The 23,325-nt window shown below is 35.8% G+C and overlaps 1 protein-coding gene across 18 annotated transcripts in view; it reads right to left on the bottom strand.

Moving 5' to 3' along the window:
• LOC144246782 (uncharacterized) overlaps window positions 1-23,325 on the bottom strand; it is a 75,765-nt gene that overhangs the window by 30,581 nt on the left and 21,859 nt on the right. For 9 of the 18 annotated variants that reach the window (XM_085585886.1, XM_085585879.1, XM_085585882.1 and 6 more), the window contains exons 1-22: window positions 15,695-23,325; window positions 13,366-13,502; window positions 12,981-13,072; window positions 11,862-11,970; window positions 11,200-11,226; window positions 10,820-10,855; window positions 10,000-10,044; window positions 8,976-9,017; window positions 8,782-8,823; window positions 8,218-8,256; window positions 7,400-7,435; window positions 6,719-6,757; window positions 6,047-6,064; window positions 5,469-5,504; window positions 4,043-4,084; window positions 3,075-3,104; window positions 2,812-2,847; window positions 2,451-2,492; window positions 2,120-2,149; window positions 1,813-1,848; window positions 580-615; window positions 219-260 (exon numbers count right to left, since the gene is read on the bottom strand). The exon at window positions 15,695-23,325 is cut by the window's right edge and continues 21,859 nt beyond it. In XM_085585886.1, the coding sequence (XP_085442012.1) occupies window positions 219-260; window positions 580-615; window positions 1,813-1,848; window positions 2,120-2,149; window positions 2,451-2,492; window positions 2,812-2,847; window positions 3,075-3,104; window positions 4,043-4,084; window positions 5,469-5,504; window positions 6,047-6,064; window positions 6,719-6,757; window positions 7,400-7,435; window positions 8,218-8,256; window positions 8,782-8,823; window positions 8,976-9,017; window positions 10,000-10,044; window positions 10,820-10,855; window positions 11,200-11,226; window positions 11,862-11,970; window positions 12,981-13,072; window positions 13,366-13,502; window positions 15,695-16,016 (1,314 nt within the window). In that variant the 5' untranslated portion in view covers window positions 16,017-23,325. The remainder of the gene's footprint in view (window positions 1-218; window positions 261-579; window positions 616-1,812; window positions 1,849-2,119; window positions 2,150-2,450; window positions 2,493-2,811; window positions 2,848-3,074; window positions 3,105-4,042; window positions 4,085-5,468; window positions 5,505-6,046; window positions 6,065-6,718; window positions 6,758-7,399; window positions 7,436-8,217; window positions 8,257-8,781; window positions 8,824-8,975; window positions 9,018-9,999; window positions 10,045-10,819; window positions 10,856-11,199; window positions 11,227-11,861; window positions 11,971-12,980; window positions 13,073-13,365; window positions 13,503-15,694) is intronic. The other 9 variants (XM_085585896.1, XM_085585884.1, XM_085585883.1 and 6 more) reach the window with 5 other exon arrangements.

Raw genomic sequence — 23,325 nt, 5'->3', positions numbered from 1 at the left:
GTGGGATTCCCTAAAAGGTTCTTCCTGTGCCAGAGGACACAGAGCAGTATGCTAACAGCTGTGCATCTGTGCAGCACATTGCCTTATTCTCAGCAGAAGCCATGGTCCAAATTGAGGCACAGACTGCCATGGGAAACATCACTCTCAACTGTTCTCCAGTCTTGCCAGCCACAGAGAGATCAATGAAGAACTTTCTACAGGACAGCCAGTTTGCTTACCTGGCCATAGGAGCTGCTGCTGCCTGAGAAACTTGGTCCACCCTAAGACAAGGACACCATTTGGTTACTTCCCTTTCAGTAAGGGGTCCAGCCTGCACTAGCAACAGCAAGCAGCTACATCCTAAAGCCATGCAGGGTGGAATGCAGAGCCAGGCATCTCGGGGCTCTCCTGAGGATGCTGTGTGATGATTTCACACACTGGGATTCTGATCAACGAGTAGCACATGCATAGATGTCGAGTGTGAATAGACACTTTCAGAGAAAATGTCCTTTAAAGTTCAGATTCTGAGGGTTTGCTAAGTGCCTTTATAGTGCCATTTCTGAAATGCTCTATTCTGACTGGTGACTGACTGATGCTTACCTGGCCATAGGAACTGCCACCTTGAGGTTGGTATCCCTGTGTGAAATTAATGATTGATTCACAGTTACTTTATTTGTGATGCAGTTACCACACTAATATCTATTTTTGGGATAAGAAAATAGAGTAAAGAGAATGTACAGACTCTACTGCTTAACTACACTTATTTTGATATTTCTTATTCTGGATAAATAGGTGATCACACTGTGTTCATTGAATGACAATCATTGCTGTCTCAGACAGTACTCCAATCTTAGGAGAGTTTTACAGGAAGGGACACAAAATTTTCTTATTATGTCTACTTTTCCTTCTTTTTTTTAGACACTGGGATTGGATGGCTAATGCTGAATACTAGGTGAATACTGATTTAATATATTTGTATTTTCCATTGGCCCCAGTTGCATAATTCCCTTCCTCTGAGAGAAAGTTAGGGTGAGAAAAAGTTTTTAAAAATTAAGACAATCTTATAAAAATTATAGCATCATAAAATGGAAACAAACCAATGCAATTCGAAGTAGCAGGTCAAACAAATTAGCCAAGGATGACTGTACTTAATAAAAAAATTCTCAGTAATATGAAGTTACTGTGATTCTAATGTGCTGTTGCAATCAGCCATTAATATAATCTCAAAAAAGTGCAGTCCATGTACCTGTAGATCTGTGCCATAGCTACCTGGCAGGGTTATGAAGACAGGGATTATCAAAAAGTATTTGAAGTATGCTGTCTATTTTTTCTATCTGACATAGAGATCCTGACAAAACTCATAGCTATTTTAGGACTGCTTTATTGTACATAAAAACTGTGAAGGGAGGTAGATATTCATTAGTTGCAGGTTCCAAGATAAATACCTCAGTCAGCTGAGAATCTGACCCTAGATTCTTTAATTTCTCAATGCTACTTCTCTGCTGAGAGCAAAGCAGGAACCATAGAACTGACAATAAATTTTTATTATACTGTCAATTGGAATGAGAACAGCATCAAATAGACTATTTCTACCAAACTGTTTAAAGTTCCACCTATGGAAAAGATAACATAGCAGGAGAAATCTAGGATTCCTGTATATATATCCATGAAAAACACAACGGTCATGTTCAAAACAAAACACTTTAAATGGATTCAGAGATACATGGGTTAAGAGTTAAAAGTGAATTGAAGAAAGAATTTTTTAAAATTTGTTAACTTTTCAGGGCAATGGCACTTCACTTTCTCAAATGTTCTACTCCAACTAACATTTACCTGTCCATAGGAACTGCCACCTTGAGACTGAGAACCCTGTAAGAAAGGCACAGAGTTATTTGTAAAAAGAGCTGTGTAAGTGTAGTCCCAGCACAACAGAAGCAGAATACCAGAGAGAAAAAGGCCATTTCCATTAAAGGTTCCTCTCTACGATGTTCCTTTACACCTCATGGCATTTCAGTGGCACAAACGAAATCAAGAACCACCCAGAAACACTGAGAAGGAAAAACACACCCATGCCCCAAAACCCATTTACAGGACAGGCTCCTACAGAAAAGCTCAACACATTTCAGCAATAAAGTCTCACCTGGCCATAGGACTGGCTGCCTTGGGAACCCTTTAAATAAACAGAAGATAATTACCACCTTGACAAGAAGGCTTCTTTATAGAGCATGATATTTATGGAAATAACAGCTGCATGTGGGATTCCCTAAAAGGTTCTTCCTGTGCCAGAGGACACAGAGCAGTATGCTAACAGCTGTGCATCTGTGCAGCACATTGCCTTATTCTCAGCAGAAGCCATGGTCCAAATTGAGGCACAGACTGCCATGGGAAACATCACTCTCAAGTGTCTTCCAGTCTTGCCAGCCACAGAGAGATCAGTGAAGAACTTTCTACAGGACAGCCAGTTTGCTTACCTGGCCATAGGAGCTGCTGCTGCCTGAGAAACTTGGTCCACCCTAAGACAAGGACACCATTTGGTTACTTCCCTTTCAGTAAGGGGTCCAGCCTGCACTAGCAACAGCAAGCAGCTACATCCTAAAGCCATGCAGGGTGGAATGCAGAGCCAGGCATCTCTGGGCTCTCCTGAGGATGCTGTGTGATGATTTCACACACTGGGATTCTGATCAACGAGTAGCACATGCATAGATGTCGAGTGTGAATAGACACTTTCAGAGAAAATGTCCTTTAAAGTTCAGATTCTGAGGGTTTGCTAAGTACCTTTATAGTGCCATTTTTGAAATGCTCTATTCTGACTGGTGACTGACTGATGCTTACCTGGCCATAGGAACTGCCACCTTGAGGTCTGAAGCCCTGTAAGGAAGGTAAGAAGTCATTTGTAAACAAAGCTATATTTCCTTAGTACAGCAGCAACAGAAAAGTCCATTTCCTCTTAAACTTATTCTGTACTATGTTCTTTTTAATTCATTGCATTTCAGTGGTAGAAACCAAACTCATGGACCACTCAAAACATCAAGAAGGTAAAAACACAACAGAGGCTCTTATAGAAAAGCTCAAAACATTTCAGCAAAACATCTCACCTGACCATAGGACTGGCTGCCTTGGGAACCCTTTAAATAAAGAGAAGATAATTACCACCTTGACAAGGAGCCTTTTTTAAAGACCATGATGTTTACAGAAATACAGTTGTGTGGGGATTTTTCAAAAAGCACTAAGGAGACAGAGCAGTATGCTCACAGCCCTGCAATAGATTGTCCTCTTCTCATCAGAAGCCATGACTGCCAACCTTGTACATACTGAATACTCGTGATGTTGAGTAGTAGCCTCCCTCTGGCCCTAATCCCTAAAAGTCATACCTACCCTTTTGAAAGAGTCTTCTGGTTGCATGTAGTGCTACAGAGAATATTGACAGACTTCTGCATCCCTCCTACCCACAGCCCCCAAGAGAAGGAAGACCTAACGGGTCCTCATACTTGAGTCCATACTATGAATATTCTCAAGTTTTAGTTTGCAATAATTTATGATGCCACTGTGTGAGTATTTTCTAAAATTCCCTCACTTTTTTTTTCTTTTTTTTCACACAAGCAGCTTTATCTTTATGGCTTTAGGCAATGCTGGAAGACATTGCACATAGTTCTACGATCATGATTTTTCATCATTCTTGATATGGCTCAACAACTACCCTTTACAACTTTTGGAATTTGAGGTCTAATATGCATGGGCCCTGAATCTATCAGTATGGGGTTGGTGGTGTGGTAAGGAGCCTAGAATCTCTTCCTCTCAGGGCCTTGACCCTTATGCTCCAAGTACAATACACTCATTTCATGTAACCCATCACACATGGAAATGCATTTGTGAATATCGCAAACAAAATAATTTCAACACCAATATCAGATGGTATTATCGTGAACAAACGTCTGGGAAATAGAAATACCTACACCTGTGAAATCCATTTTTAAATGCAGAAAGTAATTTATTTGTAAATTGTGCTGGCCCTGTTTTAGGGAAGTCTATAGGAATATTTATAACACTTCTACAGTTTACTTACCTGAATATAAGTACTGCTGCTAGTTTGCTGTTTTTGTCCACTCTACACAGGAACAAAAAAAATAGGTTATTTATTTTTAAGAGGAATTGCTTATACACTAAGCCATTTCAAGAAGCAATTCTGTCCTTCTATCTACTAGACAATTTGAAAGCTACGAAGAGTTCATTATACCTTTTCTTACTTTATGCCATCCTCATGTGCTACAAAGTGTATATAAAAATCCTATACAAATTAAGTATTACAAGTATTTATATATTTCATATAATTTTATTAATTAAAATTAATTGTGTAATACAGATTTGTGTCATATTGTGGTATTTGAAGTGAGTTAAAATAATTCTGCCTTTCAAATGTACCCTGCAAATAGCTTTAAACCCATATCTATTTGTATTCACATTATGAATGATTTTTCTCTTTAATAAGCTTTTGACAAAGGCTTTGCCAAAGCAAAAATTGAAAAATCCAGTTAAAATTTAACATAAGGGAAAGCCACTACAAAAAATATTTTGATTCCAAGAAAATATGTGGATTATGAGATGACAAAAATATTTTTTATATTTACATGTTGAAAATAGTTAGCTTGTGTAATCAAAACACAGTACATTTAAAATCAGAATTTAAATAACAAGGAAATCTTATTATTTTGTTTGCCAGAATTCATCACTAGTCATGGAAGAAAATAATGCTATACATTTTGAAAGCAATTGTTTTGGAAAGACAAATTTCAGCTGGTGTAACTTGCTGCTGATCTTTCAATGAGAGTGAGAATTTGTTGTCATAGTCTGATGGACTGGCATCTAATGGACTGGCTAGCCATTAACAGTGGGATGGATGCTAAAATGACAAAGAACCCAGATAAATATGCCTGAATTATATAAGCATGCTCTTTATGAGACTAGATTGCAATAAATTTTCTAAGTGCCTGGTTATCAAGAAGCAACATTACAAATACAACAGTTCACCTAGGCATTAACAGCAGGATTTTAAAAATGTAATTCTGAACTGGGTGTTTCCATTAAAAAAAATGACTGTTTAAATTAAAATGGAACTGTGCAGTTTGCAATCTATATTTGATTTTGTACTGAGTAACATTCAAGCTTTAGTTCTAGAATTCCATCCTCCTTCCTGAGCAGACTGAGATGGTCAAATTTTGCCAATTTTGAGAGCACAATGGAATTTACCTACAGAGGTTTTAAAATTTTTTACATGTAGAAAATAGTTCCAACAGTCTCTATTCAGCAACCAGCTAAGATATCCCCTTTGCTGTAGTCACAGAAATGCCCTACTCCACCACTGTAGTTTGTGGACATCTAAGATACCTCTGAGTTATCCACACTTACTTATTCTCTATGAGAGGAATTATTGCTTAGTCTACTAAGACAAATCTTCATTTAAAACTCAAGTATAATGGAGAAGAAATGTCTACCTGTACTATGATCCTTGTAGCAGAGCTTCCCAAACTCTGAAAAAAAATCCAGAAACAAAGAAACATAATATAGCAGATTTAATTTACTTGTTTAATGCAATGCACTTAAACAGAAAATATTAGGTTGAACTATTTCATTTGTGAGAATAAAGGGAAAGGTCATATGTGGGATGTGCTATGTACCAGTTCTTAACACCCAGCATTAAGCTAGTTTATTCTCTGTTCTGAAGGTTTGGGGAGGCAGGCTGACCCTACTAAGTAATTTTCTACTCTTACACCTTCTGTGGAGAGCACAGGTTATGTGCACCACCTTTCTGCACTAGCAGTCAGCTTGGGTTTTCCACATACAGGGAGGGAAGCTGGGACATCATCACTCCTCTAACCTGTCTCACTGTCACTTGCACTGCACATACATCAACACATACAAAATCCGCTTCCTCATCCAGGCATTTTTTTGCTGAATTCTGAGGTATGAGGGACAAGCGTAAAAGGGTAGCACACATGATCCTGAGACAATTGGTTTGATCCCATAAAAACTATAATGGTATTATAGGAATCAAAATAAAAAGTATTCTTACCTGGGGGAAGGTGTGACGCTGCAAAGAAACAGAAAAATCTTTCATTATTTTGCACAAGGGCTTGCCCAAACAGAATTTTGCAGCATAGAAAGGGAAAAAGGGCCCTTATATTTCAGATGCAGTACATAGTGGAATGTGAAAGAATTATATAAAAAGAATGGCATAGAATAAATGCATTTATTCAACTTAACCTTTATTCAACTTAGAAAAACATGTTCTATTAGAAATTAAACATATATAAAATATTACATTATAAAAGCTCACTTCAAGCACCTGAAGGCTAAACTTTGTTTTAGTTCCAGAGAGATCCAGAGTGTAAACATAATAATTTAGAAAGGAGAATGGAAGTAAATTTACAGAAGAAAATTGCAACAGAAAGAGAAAATTAACACTATTCAGGAACACAAAGACTGTGTACATGGAGAAACCTGGTGCCTGCAGCTAATCCATTGTCTCTGCAAGTATTAACAGCAATCACAGAACTACAAGGATTTCACCTATCTTATTAAAACACACCATCCCTGAAGGTAAATATACACTTAGGGTAAATCCTGCCTGCCAAAAAATTGTCTCCAGGAATATTTCTGAAAATTAAAAACGATGATACTTGAAAGCTTTTTGGGTCAAAGTTATTTGTAGAGAAAATGTGTATTGTAGAGAAAAACAGCTTACCACAGGTGGAAAAGGGTTGCTGTTGGCAACGACCACTACCTATGGAGAAACCAGAGGAAGCTGTTTACTCACCATAAAGATTATTTAAATATTGCTAAATATGTCACCAAAAAAATGAAGAATACAAAAATGTGTAAATTTAAAACTCTGGTAATAATGGTATGGAAGATCCCTTTTATAAAAGGTTATTTTTATAAAAAAAAATTGATGCACATTACCAAACAATGAATTATATATATTTATGCATAGTATACACAGGAGTAAAGTAGATGAAAGATTTGCCCCAAACCATATGACTCAGCTGTAGAGGCAAAAGCAGGATTTCATGTATTGTACCATATCTACTGGTTTGTACTGTATGCCCTTTTTTGATCCTCAACTTTCCACCCCAAACTAGAACACCAATTTATTTTGTCTTTATTCAGTATTATGCTAAGAAATAAAAAAGGCTTGATATTGAGTTAATTCAAAAGAAAACCGAAATATGCCAAATGCTGTAATTGTATCTTCTGCTGTGTTACTGTTCTCTCCTTAGAAGCTCTCCCAGCCTCTAAGAACCAAACCAAATTAAATAATATAAATCAATCTGAGTTAAAACCTTGAAAAGTCTTGGCTGAAATAACAGGAGTCATGCCAAGTTATAAATGTAAGAATTTTATCCCTTTGAACAGGAGAGCTTACCTTCTTACTGGAATCTGAACTGCTTGAAGGGACAGACTGTAAAGAATACAGAATTAATTTGTAGCTTAGGTAAATGTATGGCAAATTAACTACAGCACTATTCTCCACAAGAGTATTATATTAACATGGTACCCATGAAGCACCAAAGAAAGTAAAAGTCTGAAGAAAATTAATGTATTGGCAGTTAATAAATAAACAACTGCAATAAATCAACTGGTTTAATTTTTTTTAAAAGCCCAATTATTTTGCTAGTTTTACAGAGTCCTGTATAAAAGCTGCAAATGTTTCATCAAATTGGAAGTTTGTTTGTAGGAAAAATATTTATCAGTAGGAAAAAAAATTAGGCTCTTCTACCTTCATCCTAAAAAACCAAATTCCAGAACCCATATGCTCAATTTAAAAAACAACAGCAGAATCTAGAAAAATTGGGATATGTTATAACAAGAAAAATTATTTAAATGAAGCATAAAATTATATAAGCAAAAGCCAAAAAACAAACCCCAAACTTTTAATTCTTAGTAACCATCAAATAAAGCACTGACTTTTGGAAAAAACATAGTAAAAGGAACTGTTGTCCATTTATAGAATAAATGTAATTAATTTTTGTTGGAAAATAGAAGTAGGGATACAGCAACAAACACCAAATACATAATTCACTTCATGAAGTTATTTCTAGGTATGATCATTACTAAATAATTTGAAGACAGTTTTCCTTTATCCTCTTCCACGAATTTAATTATTGTTTGGTAAATTTGGACATAACTGTTTAGCTTTTGAATAACTTATGAAGCTAAAAGCATGTTGGAGAACACAGTTACCTGGCCATAAGTAAGACCACTGCCAGATAAGGATGCACTCTGAAACAAAAAGAAAAATCAGTTATTTATTTATAAAATAATTTGCTAATTATTAATTTGTTTTCATGTGCAAAATAAATAAATGAGATAGGCAATAAAAATTTCTCTACTAATTAAAAAATTAATATGCAAAGATTGTAAAGAACCCCTAATAATATTCCAAAATATGCAATATCCAAAGACAATAATTTTAGCTGATAAAAAGCATTATGCAGTAAGAATTCTGACATTCTAGTAGGGAAAAAATTAAGAGTTTCTAATAGGTGATATTATGTATCACCTATTAGAGGTGTGTACATACACACCTCAAAGCATAAATTATCAGGATTTTAACTGGCAGTGTAACACCTTTTAATTTTGGGATTTAATTTCAGAACAATATCTCAAGCTAACAGTATTTTCCTGAATATATTTAGGAAGGCTTCAATAGCTCTACAGAACAGAATCAAATGCAATTTTCAATAAGGAGATGAGTTAATAAGCATAGTAGGAGACAATCAGTAAAAACATATATAACCAGCTTACATCTCTGCAGGCTTGTTGGCTATATGCACCAGCAGCACCTCCCTAAGACAAAAAATAAACCAGTTATTTCTCATCAGTATTTTATATTTATAATAGAGACTCCCACATAAACATTTATCAAATAATGCCATTGAAAGTTACCATAAATATAGTTATGCTGGGGACAAAAAAGAGAATGTAAAAATAGTGCTTACAGGTGTACATCCACTCTTGCTTATTGTGTAGACTACTCCACCCTGAAATAAAAACAGAAGTTAAATATTTCCATATAAAAAACTCAAATGGGCAAGAGAGAAAAAAACCCAATGCCATGCTATTTATGGCATGAAAAGCTGTGCAGCTGATAATGTGTATATACAAGCAAGGGATAAGCAAGTAAAGAGGTTACCAGTTCACTGGCACTGCCTGTATTGATTGTAATTTATTGTGAGACATCATCTGTATTTCTTATAAATTTCATCAGCTTTGTCACTGGTCATGAAATCTTTCAGAATGTTACTGAATGGCTTATATTTTATAAAAAAATGAGTAACTTCAAGTACTTATATGACAAGATGAGAAGCTCAACTCTTAGAAAAGAATATGTATTATATATTAAAAAAACATGGAAACTAGGTTTTAGCATATGCATGAAAATAATTTGTATTTCTCTGTATCTGGTATTCATTACAAGCAATAAAGATTGAAGAAATGGAATATTACCAGATAATTCACTAATACATATAACCACTAGTAAGTAGTAAGAAGTATGTCCTTGATAACATCAGTTCAAGAAACTGGAGACATACCAGAAAGTATCTAAGACTTAAAGGGAAAATAGGCATATATATGATAGTGGAGATAATAAACTAAAAACCAAATATACCTTGTTGTGATTAATGAAGTGAAAGTAGTGGCAATGCAGACATGTATACCCCAGAAATTTTAAAAGGCTAACTAGGCAGTGATGGCCCCAAATTTTCAACTGCAAATATAGTCCAGTGTTAAAAGCAATACAGACATTAAACTGGAGCAAGCTGTTGAGTTCAGAGGAGTGGAGGTATTTGAACCCAGCCCAGGTACAAACACACTATTTGCTGGATACACACCTCTGCCATTCTGGGTTAATCAGCAGAGAAGATATATCAGTACAGTACTAAATCACCTCACATTACAGAATTTTAGTCATTCAAGGTTACTGAAGGAAAACATACAAATACTGGAATTTAGGACTCATACCTGACTGCCTGAATAGCTGTTCTGAGAGGAACCAGAAGGTCCAACCTGAAAAAAAAAACAGACTGGTATTTATTATCTGGCTGAAAATTTATTTTAAATAAGTGATTTTTAGGAAAGAAAGTTCTACTTGGTGGGAAAAGGAAGAACTCACAAAGTAGTTTTCTATTCATTCATTCCACCAACTGATACTATTAAAATTATTTCAGAGATCTTTCAAGACAAATATTCAAAACCGTGGCAATCCAGCTGTTATAAATAACATAATTCTGCTGCTTGCATCCTTTTGTATTTCATCTCCCATACTTGATGTCCATCATTGAGGAGGAGATCTACACCACCACAATCATTAAAAGCAGATGAAAGCTTTTTACTAATATGGCTAGGTAATCATTAGCATATTTACTGTTAAAAAGCAAAGAAGGAAAAGAGGCTTCTTCCCTGCACTGCCAGTGAAAGTTTTCAAAGGAAAAAAATCAAATAGCTATATTTTTTATCTAGATCATGATTTGCAGAAGGCAAGTAAATAAGTGATCCTGAAAAGTAAGAAAACATTAAGAATAAAGAGTTAAAAGAGAAAAAGAAAACTTCTATTATAGAGCTACTACAGATTAGCAGAGAGAATCTGCAGAAGGAAATGGTAACAAGGCTCACAACCCTTTGGACAGTTTTTGATTTTTAATCAACAAAGATAAACTAACAAAAAGAAAATTAAATTGAGTTACAGGGGGGATAAAGACATATCTAGAAGCAACTTTTGACTAGGCCTTGAGATCCTGGGCAGTTAGCAGAATGTCAATGTCTTTGGAGAAGGAATATTTACCATGATACATCGGCCTGTTGAGTAAGTCCCTCCACGCTGCAAGAGAATACAGGTTCCAGTTACTGTTTATTGACTGGCACTACTTTAAACAGGAAATCAACTGAATTCACATGGATGGTCTGAGTGAAGAAATCAAAGGTTTAATTGCTAACATATTACACATTTTAACAATCTCATCTGCAAACTGATGTTAACTAATTCAAAAAAAATCAGAACTGAATAAAAAAAAATAAAGCATAAATGACATCCTGATAGGAAAGTAATTTTAATGGTATAATAGAATCTTCATGCTACAAGCATGAAACAACTGGACCAGTAGGAGAAGAATTCTAAAACTGAGGTAACTGGAAGTTGGGAAATTGAAGAAAAATTGCTCTTACCTTGCTACATTCTAATTCTATCATAAGCTGTGGGGGAAAAAACAGAAGATGAAACATTACCAAATTATTCACAGAATAAAAAGAAGTAGCTTATTATCGGAAACAGAAAATACACTTGCTGAAGTGAGAGATTTAAGACAGGTGTTCATTCTTGGTTACATTACAAATTCACATAAATCACTGCTGCTGCAGTCCAACACAGTAGATTTGAGGAGACTTCCTTTACTTGAGCTGCCAAAGTTTAATGTGTTTCATAGAAGCATAATTATTGGCAAAAAACATGTTACCAACTCCTTTCAAGAATATGCTGGGGTTACAATTCCCAGGGGCTGGGGCAGCAGTTAAGAACAGCACTGTACGTAAGAAGTACAGTACATTTCTATTACAAATTTTCTTTTATTTTTTTTTGCTTTAAGATATGGATTGTTTTGATAAATACATTATTACTTTCCTCATTTCTGTAGGAGAAAAAGAGTATTAACTTCATTTTTTCATCATTTTTATAAAAGGATTAGGCAGTTAAATTGAAATTATTGAAAACATCTAATGATTTTGCCTTAGTTAATGAATAAATGACAACAAATGTATATCTTGTATCAAGCCAAAGATACTTTAATTACTGTATTAATTTCTATCATTCAAATACACTAAAATATACATACCTTCCTTTTACTTTTTCCTGTCACATTAACTGACTCAGAATGTGTAGGTGTGAGACTTTTGCTTTGAATTCCAACCCAAAAGTTCTCTAGATTTTGAACAACAGTTGCACTAGAGAGAAAACAAAATAATTTATTTTTATCAGCGTATTTCAATATAAAATACTAATAAACTCTTGTCCCCCTTTGCCCCCAGCCAAGAATATCCACTGTGTTCTGTTTTTAAGTGCAAGTTCCACAGAATACTTTTCCTTGTAGTGGCTTGTATTATCACCCAGCATAAATTTGAAGATAACTAAAACAGATGCTGAGAACAAGCAGAAGAGGGAAAGACAATGTTTGAAGAAGCACTGACAAAAGTGAGGAGCATTGGCTTAAATGTCCAGAAGAATTGTCCCACATATTCTGACAATCTGCATCTATGATGGTGAACTGATTTTTATGGCAATAATGAGTGGAAGCAATTGCAGTTTGGTATTCTTTTGCCTGTTCTTGGTATTCCTCAAGATTTAATGAAGCAAGGCAAAGATGGCCCTATCATAAATCTTCACTTCAAAGAATGCAAACTATCAAATATTTAGGCTTTTTCCAATATACTTCAAGCATGCAATTGTTAGAGTAGGTGGTGTTTTTACAAAGTTCACATCTGCAAGAAATGTAGCATTAAAGGTAGGCTAAATATGTCTTCCCCTGTTTTTAGAACTCACTTAATAGGTCATACACTAATTTTAAAATTTATATTAGAAGAATTACTATTCTGTCACTATTAAAAATGAAGAAAGGTATAACTGGATAGGTCTGAATTTCATTTTTTCAGGGAAGGAGTTACATTCATATTTTGTTGCTGTTGTAATTAAAGAATTAAAAGTGTAAAAATGGCTACTCAAAGATTCATTAATAATATTATGCTTAATGGAATTATTTACATATATTAAGGTCTTTAGGACATTAACTTTTACAAATATATCTTGAAATGGAAATAATTTAATGAACATAGTGTGAAGTTATAGCAAACTATGAAAAAAACCTATGTTGAACAAGAATATCTCAAACAGCAACACAGGTCTATCTCAATACAGAAAGAAAATTTCAAGGCAAAAAACCCAAAAACCAAATATTTACATAAATTGAAGCTCTCTAACATTCTGTGGAGCAATCCATGTTGTTGTAACCTTCTGTTTCACATCTGAATTGGCATTAATTACTGCTGAATTCTGCAATTAAAAAGAAATACAAATAATTATATAAGATGTAAGAGTGACTTTTAGCTATACTTTTACAGAAACTGTCTCTACTACAACAGGTAACAGTGGTGTCCTGCTACAAAGAGCCAGGGAATTTCTACATTAGGTTCATATCACATATAAAGGGTAGATGAAGTTCTTGAGAAAACCTAATCTTTTAAACTCTACTGATAAAATAGCTTTGCTGTATAAAAATGATCCCTACTTCTATTGCTTAAAAGAAACCCAAGCTTCAGTAAATATTCCAAAGACTACACACATACCGTCATGTTATGACATTCCAAGCCTTTTGTGTTTGGATCTGTAATTTTAAAAGTACCAACAGGAACATCTCCATCGATTTCTCGAGCTTGTAGATTAAATCCTTTAAACCCAGCATCTCCAAGTGCTTCTAGAGTTACTGTGAAAAGAAGCATTTTGAGAAATATAAATTTCATATACCACTAAAACTGCCTAAATGTTTACCATGCAATTTGCTTCATGCCAAGGCACAAGATTGCATTGTGAAGATTTCTGCACAGTGCAGATATTCCTTTAAGCCCTGTACAATTCTAAGAAAAAAACATTTAAAACACCTTTCTTTATTATAAGGGGAATGACAATAAAGGTGAAGGAGAAAATGTGGAAAGGTGCTTCTCTGTAAAGTAACATGAAATTTATGATTTACTGACAATTTCAAAAGGAATTCTGCTCTACTAAATGTGAAGTGGCCCTGTTAACAAAAAGGTTATTTATTTTCTGTCTAATCAGGCGTACAAAGTCAAAAATGCTACAGGAGAAAGAGAATTGCATTTCTTTCTACCTGTTTTAAAAGAAAAGATTAGCTTTTGCATAAGGTTGAAATGCAGAAACATTTATTTAATGTATTAGAACTGGAAAGATAGATAACAGTTTGGCTTCCATGTTCTACATTAAATATGAAAAGTTAATAATTATATGAGCTAATCAATATTACTCAAATTTTGTTACTGAAAGAGCTCAGAAAATTATGGTAGAGAGCAGTTTTGTGCTTTGTGTGTATCAATACTGAAATTAGATTTCAAAAGACATAACCAAATTTGCTATGATCTATTATAACTTTTCTCTGCTAATTCCATTAGTAGAGAATGGAATCAGAATAATGGTTTATGAACAAAGATATCCGTTGTTATTAAAAACAAGGACAGATTAAGTGGGAATGACACAGAAATCAAGGCAAAGACCAATCAATCATACTTCAATAATTCAGTATTTCCAAACATCTGCATAATTAGCCTTCCAATTTTTCATCAACTTTCAGTCCTAATTCACTAATTTCCCCAGGTGTCCCAGAAGCAATGACATGGAGCCCTTGAATGCAGGGCTAAATGCAGCAGGGATGATCTGTAGGAGTGGCACGTGGCATGTCACAGTGAAACTGCAGCAGACTCAAGCAAGGGGTCCTAATGTGGCCCCCTGAGACCATGTACTAGGTGCTTACAGTGGGGAGCATGAAAAAAGGACTGCTAAAAAATCCATCATTAGGGAAAAAAAGGGACAAAAAAAGGCAAGGTTAGTAGCATCTGGGATTCAATATTTTTGTCATGATATATCTCATTTAACTTACTGAACAATCTGAATATACTTAAATACATCCCCCAATTTTCTGTCAATAGTATTTTAAATATTTGAAGAGTATTGAAAGAGCCCTCCCATCCTAAAAGGATGCCCTTCACATGCTTTCCCAAGAAGGGCAGCCACAACAGGGCTCTAAGGCTTCTCCATTCTTCTCCCTATACATCATTCTCCATGGAAGTACATCCATGCTACTAGGTCAAAGTAAAACAGAATCCCAGCTAGAGAGTAACTACTTGTCAATAATGCTTTTTTTTAGCTACTGAGATCCAACAGACATGTGACAGGTCACAACTCTCTTCCACTTCCATGCTTCTTCTAGTATGAATGACTAGAAAAAGAAGCATTCACAAGTTACTTGAAGTGTGACAGCACCATGAGATGGCATCACAGTGTGAAGAAACAAGGCTGTTAAGGTGCTCCATCCAGAGAGCAATTTGGGATTAGGAAAATAAAAAGGGAGCTTAAACCACAAGTGCTCCTCCTCCTGCAATGTGATAAAATCTGGGATGCAGCTCTTAGAAGGGTGACTCAAAATGTATCACTCTTAAATAGTCTCATACTGCGCCCTGAATTCTTCCTTTCCTGTAGGATGACAGCATGTGAATAACTAATGAGTAGGATCCCTTTGTATTGCAGAGGCTTGATTCAACAGCAAATAATCAAATACGAAGTTAAAGAGCAACTAATTATTAGTCCAGTTTGGCCTGGACTAATTGAGCTGTCCCACTCCATTTTAATTGTCACAAAAATTACAGCATAAAGTTAATATATATTTATTACATAAAGAAAAAAAGAAAGAAAGAATGCATTTTCAGTAATACAAGTATGTACATACAGATAAAAAACATAAAAAATAATAATATCTCAGGTATACATGAACAAGATTGAAGTTTAAAAATAAATTATCTAGACTGAGAGGGAAATGGGGGGATTTTTATGAAGATTGGTAATTTTGGAAGACACAGTTAAAGATTTTATGTCATTCAGATTCTTTACCTTGGACTTCATTTCCTGGCTCAAAGTTATCAAAAGATACAGCAATAATATATGGTGGTGCAGATGTCTGTGGTTCAGCTTCATAGTTTGGTAACAGAGAATCACAATCAATTGAGGTATTTGTCTGTGGAAAACCAAGGATTCCAGGCAAAAATACCCCACAGAACAAAAAAATAAAGCAGGAGTGTCTCCTCATCTGTGGAACAAAAAGACAATACAGATCATAGTAACTTCTTTTAAGTAGTTGCCTTGTTTGGCAAATATCTGCTTTTCTCCAGGACAGGAAACAAAGCAAGCCTAGAAAGCTGCTCTTTCTTTGCATTCATGTATTTTGAAGAAAAATAATTAAAATAAAATACTTATATACATTGACAGAAAAGTGCAATAAGACACACAAATATTATAATTTAAAAATACTGAATAATTGATGGAAGTTTAAATTTTCAGATTACATGTCAGCAATCCACTAACAGCCATGTCTGCTGCATTACACCTTTGAACTAGAAAAGTCCTTAAAACAAAGTTCCTCATTGTCACACCAGCAGATTTAGCTCAGCTCCCTGGTTATGCAAGAGCTCAGAGGGAATCCTTGCTCTCTCAAATTGTAGATATAACCATAATTAGCATGCTCTTCTTTGACGGCTTTCCCTACTCTCACTTCCACAAGTTGGTCAAGAAATCTAGTTAAATGCCCCAGAGTACTCTTAAAGAATTTCAAAGTATTTGTTTCCTGAAGGATTTAATAAAAGATTTCTGCAAAGTCCTCTGGAACTTCTAAACAGTTTTAAAATACTAAATTACTACTGCATACTTCCCATTAGTAAACAATAACTATAACCAGTAAAGAAACTATAACCAGTATAGAAATTCACAAAAAATAACTAAGAGACAAGACTAAAGTCCAGTCTTCCAGGGTTGTCCATAAAGAAAAAATGTATTTTCTTTATAATTCACTTGCAATGATGGTAAACTGTTTCCAAGAAAGAAAGGAAACATTTCCCAAAAGTATTCTCAGGTGTTTAATATCAGATTTTTCAGCCCATGTTCAAAACCTAAATATTCAACTATAGCACTACATAGTTAAAAGGCCATTAAATCTTATGAACCACTCACTCTTCCAGCTACAAAATTGCTGATACAACTGCTCAATCTCCAGAAATATTTAATAATGCTATGTTACATGCTGTCTGCCACAAGATTGCCTCATGTGACACAACAGAGAGTAACAGAAAGAATGGAGAGATTTACTTGAGATTTTTTAAAGCATTTCAAACACAATGTAAGAGGTATGCTCAATTTGTACCATCTACCTGTGCATCTTAAATCATGCATAACTGTGTAAGATGGTTTGGTTTTGTATGTGCTAATGAAATAAGTAAAAGAAGCATCTGGAAGCAGGGGAAGAATACACAACTCTGAACATTCATGTGCTTAACTCTGAACTCTAACAACTTTTTAAAAAGCCATTGAGTCAACAAATAATAAAACAGGTGACAGTGAAATGCTGGAAGATTTCCAAGTAGGATGATGAAGGTTTGCATGGTGTCACAACTACTCAGTGCACCAACCAGGAAAGTGATGGACTCAAGTTATTGCATCTGTAAAGCAGATGAAGACCGTCCTCTCCAAAGCCTCATCAAAGTGTCACTCTAATGGGATCCTGGTAAGCATCATGTTTTGGTATCAGCACGCTGGGTGCGGCTATCCAATCTCTTGTGACGATTTTGACGTGGCCCACCTCTAATTAAGTTTTAAATACAGCATGTGGGTGCTATTATATCAAGAGATGCAGTAAACAGTGATTTAATATCAACACAGAAACACTGTGTTGTTGAAATCTCTCTCTGACTCATGGAGAGACAAAAAAAAAGTCTGTTTCTAATTAGATGTTCAATTTCAAAGCACAAAGTCCTAGTTTAGCTAGGATTGGAAAATAGTTTGGAACTGCACTCTGCCATGAAAGAAGGCCAGTCTGAAATCTTTCCTCTTTTTCTTGTTAGAAAAGAGCCAGAAATATAAGTACAACAAGTTGAAACACAGTTGAGATGCCTTCTCTTTGCATCAGCTCTCTGATTTAATAGTTCAAGAGGTATTCTATGAGTCTCATCATGTCATCTTTTGGAACTAGCTTTTAGATGAGAAAGAGAGATATTAGCATTTAAAAAATTCCAAGTGCAGACCTGAGGCAGAAAACTTCCATGGGCTCTGAGTTCCAATACATACTCCATGCAATCATGTTACCTTGCATCACATATTTTACATTTTCTCCATGAAAAATGTAAAGAAACAAAAATTAAATATTTATAATATGGAAGCATAGAGAATTCTAGCAAATAAATATTATTTGCAAAATTTTAATTGGATATAATGATGAAAAATTAAATATATCCTCAGTTCCTCCATCTGATAGAAAAATTATAATTTTTTTTATCACAGATTCAAACTTTTCTCTCTATGAGTCTATGTGGCCCTCACCTTTCCAACACCTGAGCTGCTACCTTAAGAATCCTTTTCCATATTTAGTCTAATGTGTCTTCAGGCCAACAATTAAATCCCTGCTAGTTAGCTACTGCAAAGTCTCCTGGACTTGGGACGAGGCACTTTGGTGGTTTGCTCCTCCAAAGCCTTGGGCAAACTTCTGAATAGAGACAAAAGTTGTTTTAAAAGCTTTTAAATATAGAGCATTTAGTGAATATGATAAATACCTATCCTATAATTTGAAAAACACAGTTCTTGCAAGTCCATCCTGCCAACAGTTTAAGACTGTCTCCTGTATATCCCTTTCTATTCCCATTCTTTATGAGTATTTTTCTCCTTCTCCTAGACACTCCTGATGAGCATCACAGACTTATTCTCCATCCCTCGAGAATAAGCATCCCCAGTTGGTGTGCACCCTGTCCACCACATCCCCACCAACACACCTTATCGACCGAGTGCCGGTGCGTGGGCATCCTCCGGTGCCTCTGTGGTCAGTGCGGAGGAGCTGCAGCCGGGCAGTGCCGGTGCCCCAGCAAGATGAGACAGAGGAGGTGGAAGGCTCGGCCAATCCGTGCCAAGGCGGGAGCCAACGCGGCCAATCAGGGCCGGCTGTGATCTGCCCTGGAAATTGGGACACCACAGGTGGGACTGTCCTGCCCAGAGCTGGCGGTGACAACACCCTCCTCACAGGTGAGTCACACCCCTCTGACCTTTATCGAGGCATCTGGCACAGGCAGGGCTTCTGAAGGCTGGTACCCTAAACCAGTATGTTGACTAAAAACAAAAGGATTATGCTATACAAAAAACCCTTACTAATATTTCATAACAATTCTGGTAAAATATTCTGTATTAGTCTTATTAATCTGTTACCACAGAGTATTCTGGTACTGCTTTTTCACTTTTCTACTCCTTTTTCACAGTTGGAAAAGACTTGGAAAATTCTAATGAATGTCATACTTCCAAGTGTTTTCTCACAGCAAAGAGTTAATTATGCTGTTTCTTCTCATGCACCTTGTGGGAATAATCTGAAGTTATTGCAACTGACCTGCACTCAAAACAAATATTTCTTTTACTCTTCAGAAGATTTTCACAAGGTCTTTACTGGAGATTGGGAGAAGTCCAAAAGCTGAATGACATATAGAATAGAATATTTTCATTTGGATGGGATCTACAATTATTTGTCTAATTCATGCCTTTCTAAATGCCTCTCAAACACTGACAGGCCTGGGGCTTTGACTACCTCCCTAGGAAACCTGTTACAATGCACGACCAACCTCTCAGTAAAAAATGCTTCCTAATGTCCACTCTGAACCTCCCCCAGAGCAGCTTTGAACCATTCCCACAAGTCCTATACTGGACACCAGGGAGAAGACATCAGCACCTCCCTCTCCACTTCCCCTTCTCAGGAAGTTGTGGAGGTCAATGAGGTCACCCCTCAGCCTCCTTTTCTCCAAACTAGACAAGCCCAAACTTCTTTGGTGCGCCTAAGGCGACATTGCTTTCAGCCCTTTCACCAGCTTTGTTGACCTCTTCTGGACATTTTCAAAGACCTTAGCAGTATGACAAACATTCCTATTTAAACAAGGATTTCTGTGACTCTATGAGTCTTTGGTTAATGGAAATCCTTTAACCAAAAACTATTTATAAGAGCCTTCTTCAATTCCTTAATGTTCATACATTTAAAATGTATTTAAATTCAAAATGCTCACAGCATTTTAAGAAAATTAGCTAATTTTAAGATTCAGTGCATTTAACTAACTGTATTCTCTTTCAGTTAATTACCTTTAATTAATGAGTAGCATTTTATTTATATTGTTCTATTATGAAATGCATTATTTCCTATCTGCTGGTATCCATCGGGAAGGAGATCACAATCTTTCTTCTCTTACTATACCACCAAACTTACCATTAATACCAATGTTATAAATAGCAATGCAAAATCATGCTGCACACCACAAATGCAATAACATACCAGTAACACCATCAAATAAATTACACAGTAAAGGAATGACAAGTGCTCACACCAGAAACATATAACCAAAGAGATGGGATCTTGCAAATGCATAATGCAAGACCTCCCTCACAACCAGCTAGAAAGTACTGAGAGGTAACCAGAGGGATCAGAACTATTTCTCCAGGCTACTTTGAGCAGCAGTGAGCACTCCATGAATATTTGATTTGACAGTCAGATAGATAAATGTCAGGCAATGAATTGCTGTAATCTTGGTAATATGGTTATAAAGTAGCATAGATAACACAAGCAATATGCTTTTGTTGGCTGTAGCGCTAATAAAACACTACTGTGAATAAGCTGGTAAAGACTCAGACCATTAGTTTACAATGTGAGAGCTGTAAACGTGCGTCCCTCTTACACAACCCTCTGCTTGCGGTTTATTACAAAGGAACAGTATTCCCACTGAATCAAATATAGAAGACTGATTCAGTATTAATTTACCTGTACTCTAAAATGCCAGTTTAAAAAATAAAGTCTTTTTCAGGTCCACACACTTGAAAGGACAATTTTGAGATCATAATTTAAATACCAGTTGAACAAGTGGCAAACTCCCGACTCCAGTGAAACCATGATTACAAAGTTTGCTATGTACTGAAACTCCTGTGCAGAACAACACTACATTGTGTGCACATGGAATTCCCTGGTGCTTGGAATACCTTCAATGCAAATTCCCGTGGGAATATTCGCCTCTTTTTTTAGATCTTTGATTGTATGTAGCCCATAAGGAGTTACCTGGTCTTTCTTTAAAATAATCACGTTAGATTTGTCCCACCGACAGTGGGCCAATTCATTTTAGGAAGAAGCCAGGAAGCATGGAAGAGAGGCCAGAGTCCAGAACACCGTAAGGAAGGGGATATCTGTGGGCAGTAGGTGAAAATTTTAAAAGGTACATGATGGACACAGGGGAAGCCAGCTACTCACATAAACAAAAGACTGTCTTCTTGACTAAAGGACTGCAAACCCTGGCAGACTTTCTTTCCAGTACTACCTTGTTTCTACTAAAAACTGTTTAAAACAAATCAGAATAAGCAGCCCACTTCCTTCTTCCTTACTGACATCAGGACCTCCAACCACTTTCATGACCCTCAACAGTTTTCTGCTTGCTCTCTGCAACAACTGAGCCAAAGATTATTTTTAATCTGGCAGTTTACATTACAACTGGAAAGGTTAGAAAGCCTAAAAAATCTTTAGCTAAAGCCAACATACATATGTAAATAACATGGTAAAATAGGTGATTTTTTTTCATCAGGGTCTGGTATCCTCAAACTGCTTTGCTGTTTCCCATAGGCAATAGATATACTCCTGAGTCTTGGCCTGGGCAGGAGAATTGGCAAACTCTTTGCTCAGATGCCTCACATGTGCTGGACACAATGAATGTTGTAACAGTAGCCACTCCAAAATTATTTCAGAGAAAACGTACATAACAAGTGCTCTTAAAGATATGAGGAGCTGAGTTTATAACAACCTTTGCTAAGTAATCCAAACTGACTCTATGGAACAGTAAAAGTGAGTGGGAAGGGAGAGAGAGAAACTTCATTTCTTCCAAGCACTATTTTTCAGAGTTCTGGAAAAAATCACAACTGTTTCTGAACATCCTTGGCTCCTCTTAAGTGCCAGGTGCCTTCCCAAGCTCTCCCAGTCTTTTTCTTTGTTTCTTCCTTGCTTAAACAGGGAAGGTCAAGAATAATCCCTAAAAATTACAGAAATGAAGTTTGCTCTCCTGACATCTATTTTGACCATCTGAGAAATTTCTGTAGTATTCCACATTTCGTCTCCAAATGAAAGCGGCTTTCTCAGTGTACAGTATTAGTGTGATAGGAGGATGAAATAATTGTATACTTTTTGTGTATAACTCCAGAGTATTCAATAGAAGTTATTTTCAAAAACATTCTAGTCTAAGTTTAGTGGTATGGATTCTTATCAGCTATGTGAATAATGATTAAATGAAAAGACAGATTAATTTAGTCTTCCTTCATAACCAGCCTGCCTCCTGCCTTATACTAGCATGTCAATATTTACATCCTGTTTCCCAGGACATAAAGTATTGCCACATTTTTTATTTATAAAGGAACATTTTCTTTCCTATGCTCGATAAATAGATTCCCATATTGAAAATACACCAACATATAATACAATAATATTACATATTGTTCAGAATAACTCTAGATATAAATATGGTGGTATTCTTCAAAATAATTATATTTTAAAATTGTAAAACCAACTAAAATTTACATAGTATATTTTGCTCTCCCAAGGAAATATGTTAAATGTCTTCCTGATAAACATTCAACTCTGATAATTCAGCAAACCACATTTTTCTAGGGAAAAAAAAGATATAAAAATTATCCTTTCCTACATATTAAAAAATTTCAACTCCTTGTTGTCTTTAATTTCTTGTCTTCACTCATGTTAGCAGTTTTCCTGTCTGATTTAAATCCTGCCAACATTAGTGTAAAAAAATAAGTAATTCTATAAATAACAAAATGGTTCACACCCTGAAAGTCCTAGATAGATGAAGTCACTGGGAGCCTTATATGAAAATTAGTGAGCAAAAAACAGGTTTGCCTTGACTTGACATAAGAGCAGAAAGGGAGTGATCAAATGAATTACTTCTGCCAAACCTTCTGTGTCCCAGTAGAGATGAGAGTGAACAAGACTGTGCAGAGCTGATGGTGCCATGCACTTAACATGGTGCTCAGGAGAAACACCCGACGTGACCAGCACATACAGAGCAATGACATCTGAGCATTGCATCACGTTATCTCATGCATTGTGCAAGCTAACAAGTGGTATTGTCCCTATGCGCTTTTAAGGTGAGTGCCTGGGTGTGGCTGCAAACATATGCAACACTTCATATAAGCCACAATGACTACCATTTGTCAATGATTGACCAGACTCTACATTCAAATTTAAGTAAACCTAAACATGTTAATGGAATGGAAGAAATTATAGTAGAAGGATCCTGCTACCAAGATATGCTGTACATGAGAAAATTGGAGCCTTAATATTAACAACAAAAATTCACTGTTTTCCCAGTCATGGAGAAGATAAATGGTCTCTCTTACATGCATTACCTACTAGTATTACTGAAAAATTCTCTTTGACTGTAATTTGTATTTATAGATCCAGAATACTTCAA

Source organism: Lonchura striata, chromosome 8 (genome assembly GCF_050655825.1).
Source record: "Lonchura striata isolate lonStrDom1 chromosome 8, ASM5065582v1, whole genome shotgun sequence".
NCBI lineage: Eukaryota > Metazoa > Chordata > Aves > Passeriformes > Estrildidae > Lonchura > Lonchura striata.
The sequence above is the reverse complement of the archived record's forward strand: the minus strand, read 5'-3'. Positions and strand labels throughout refer to the sequence as shown.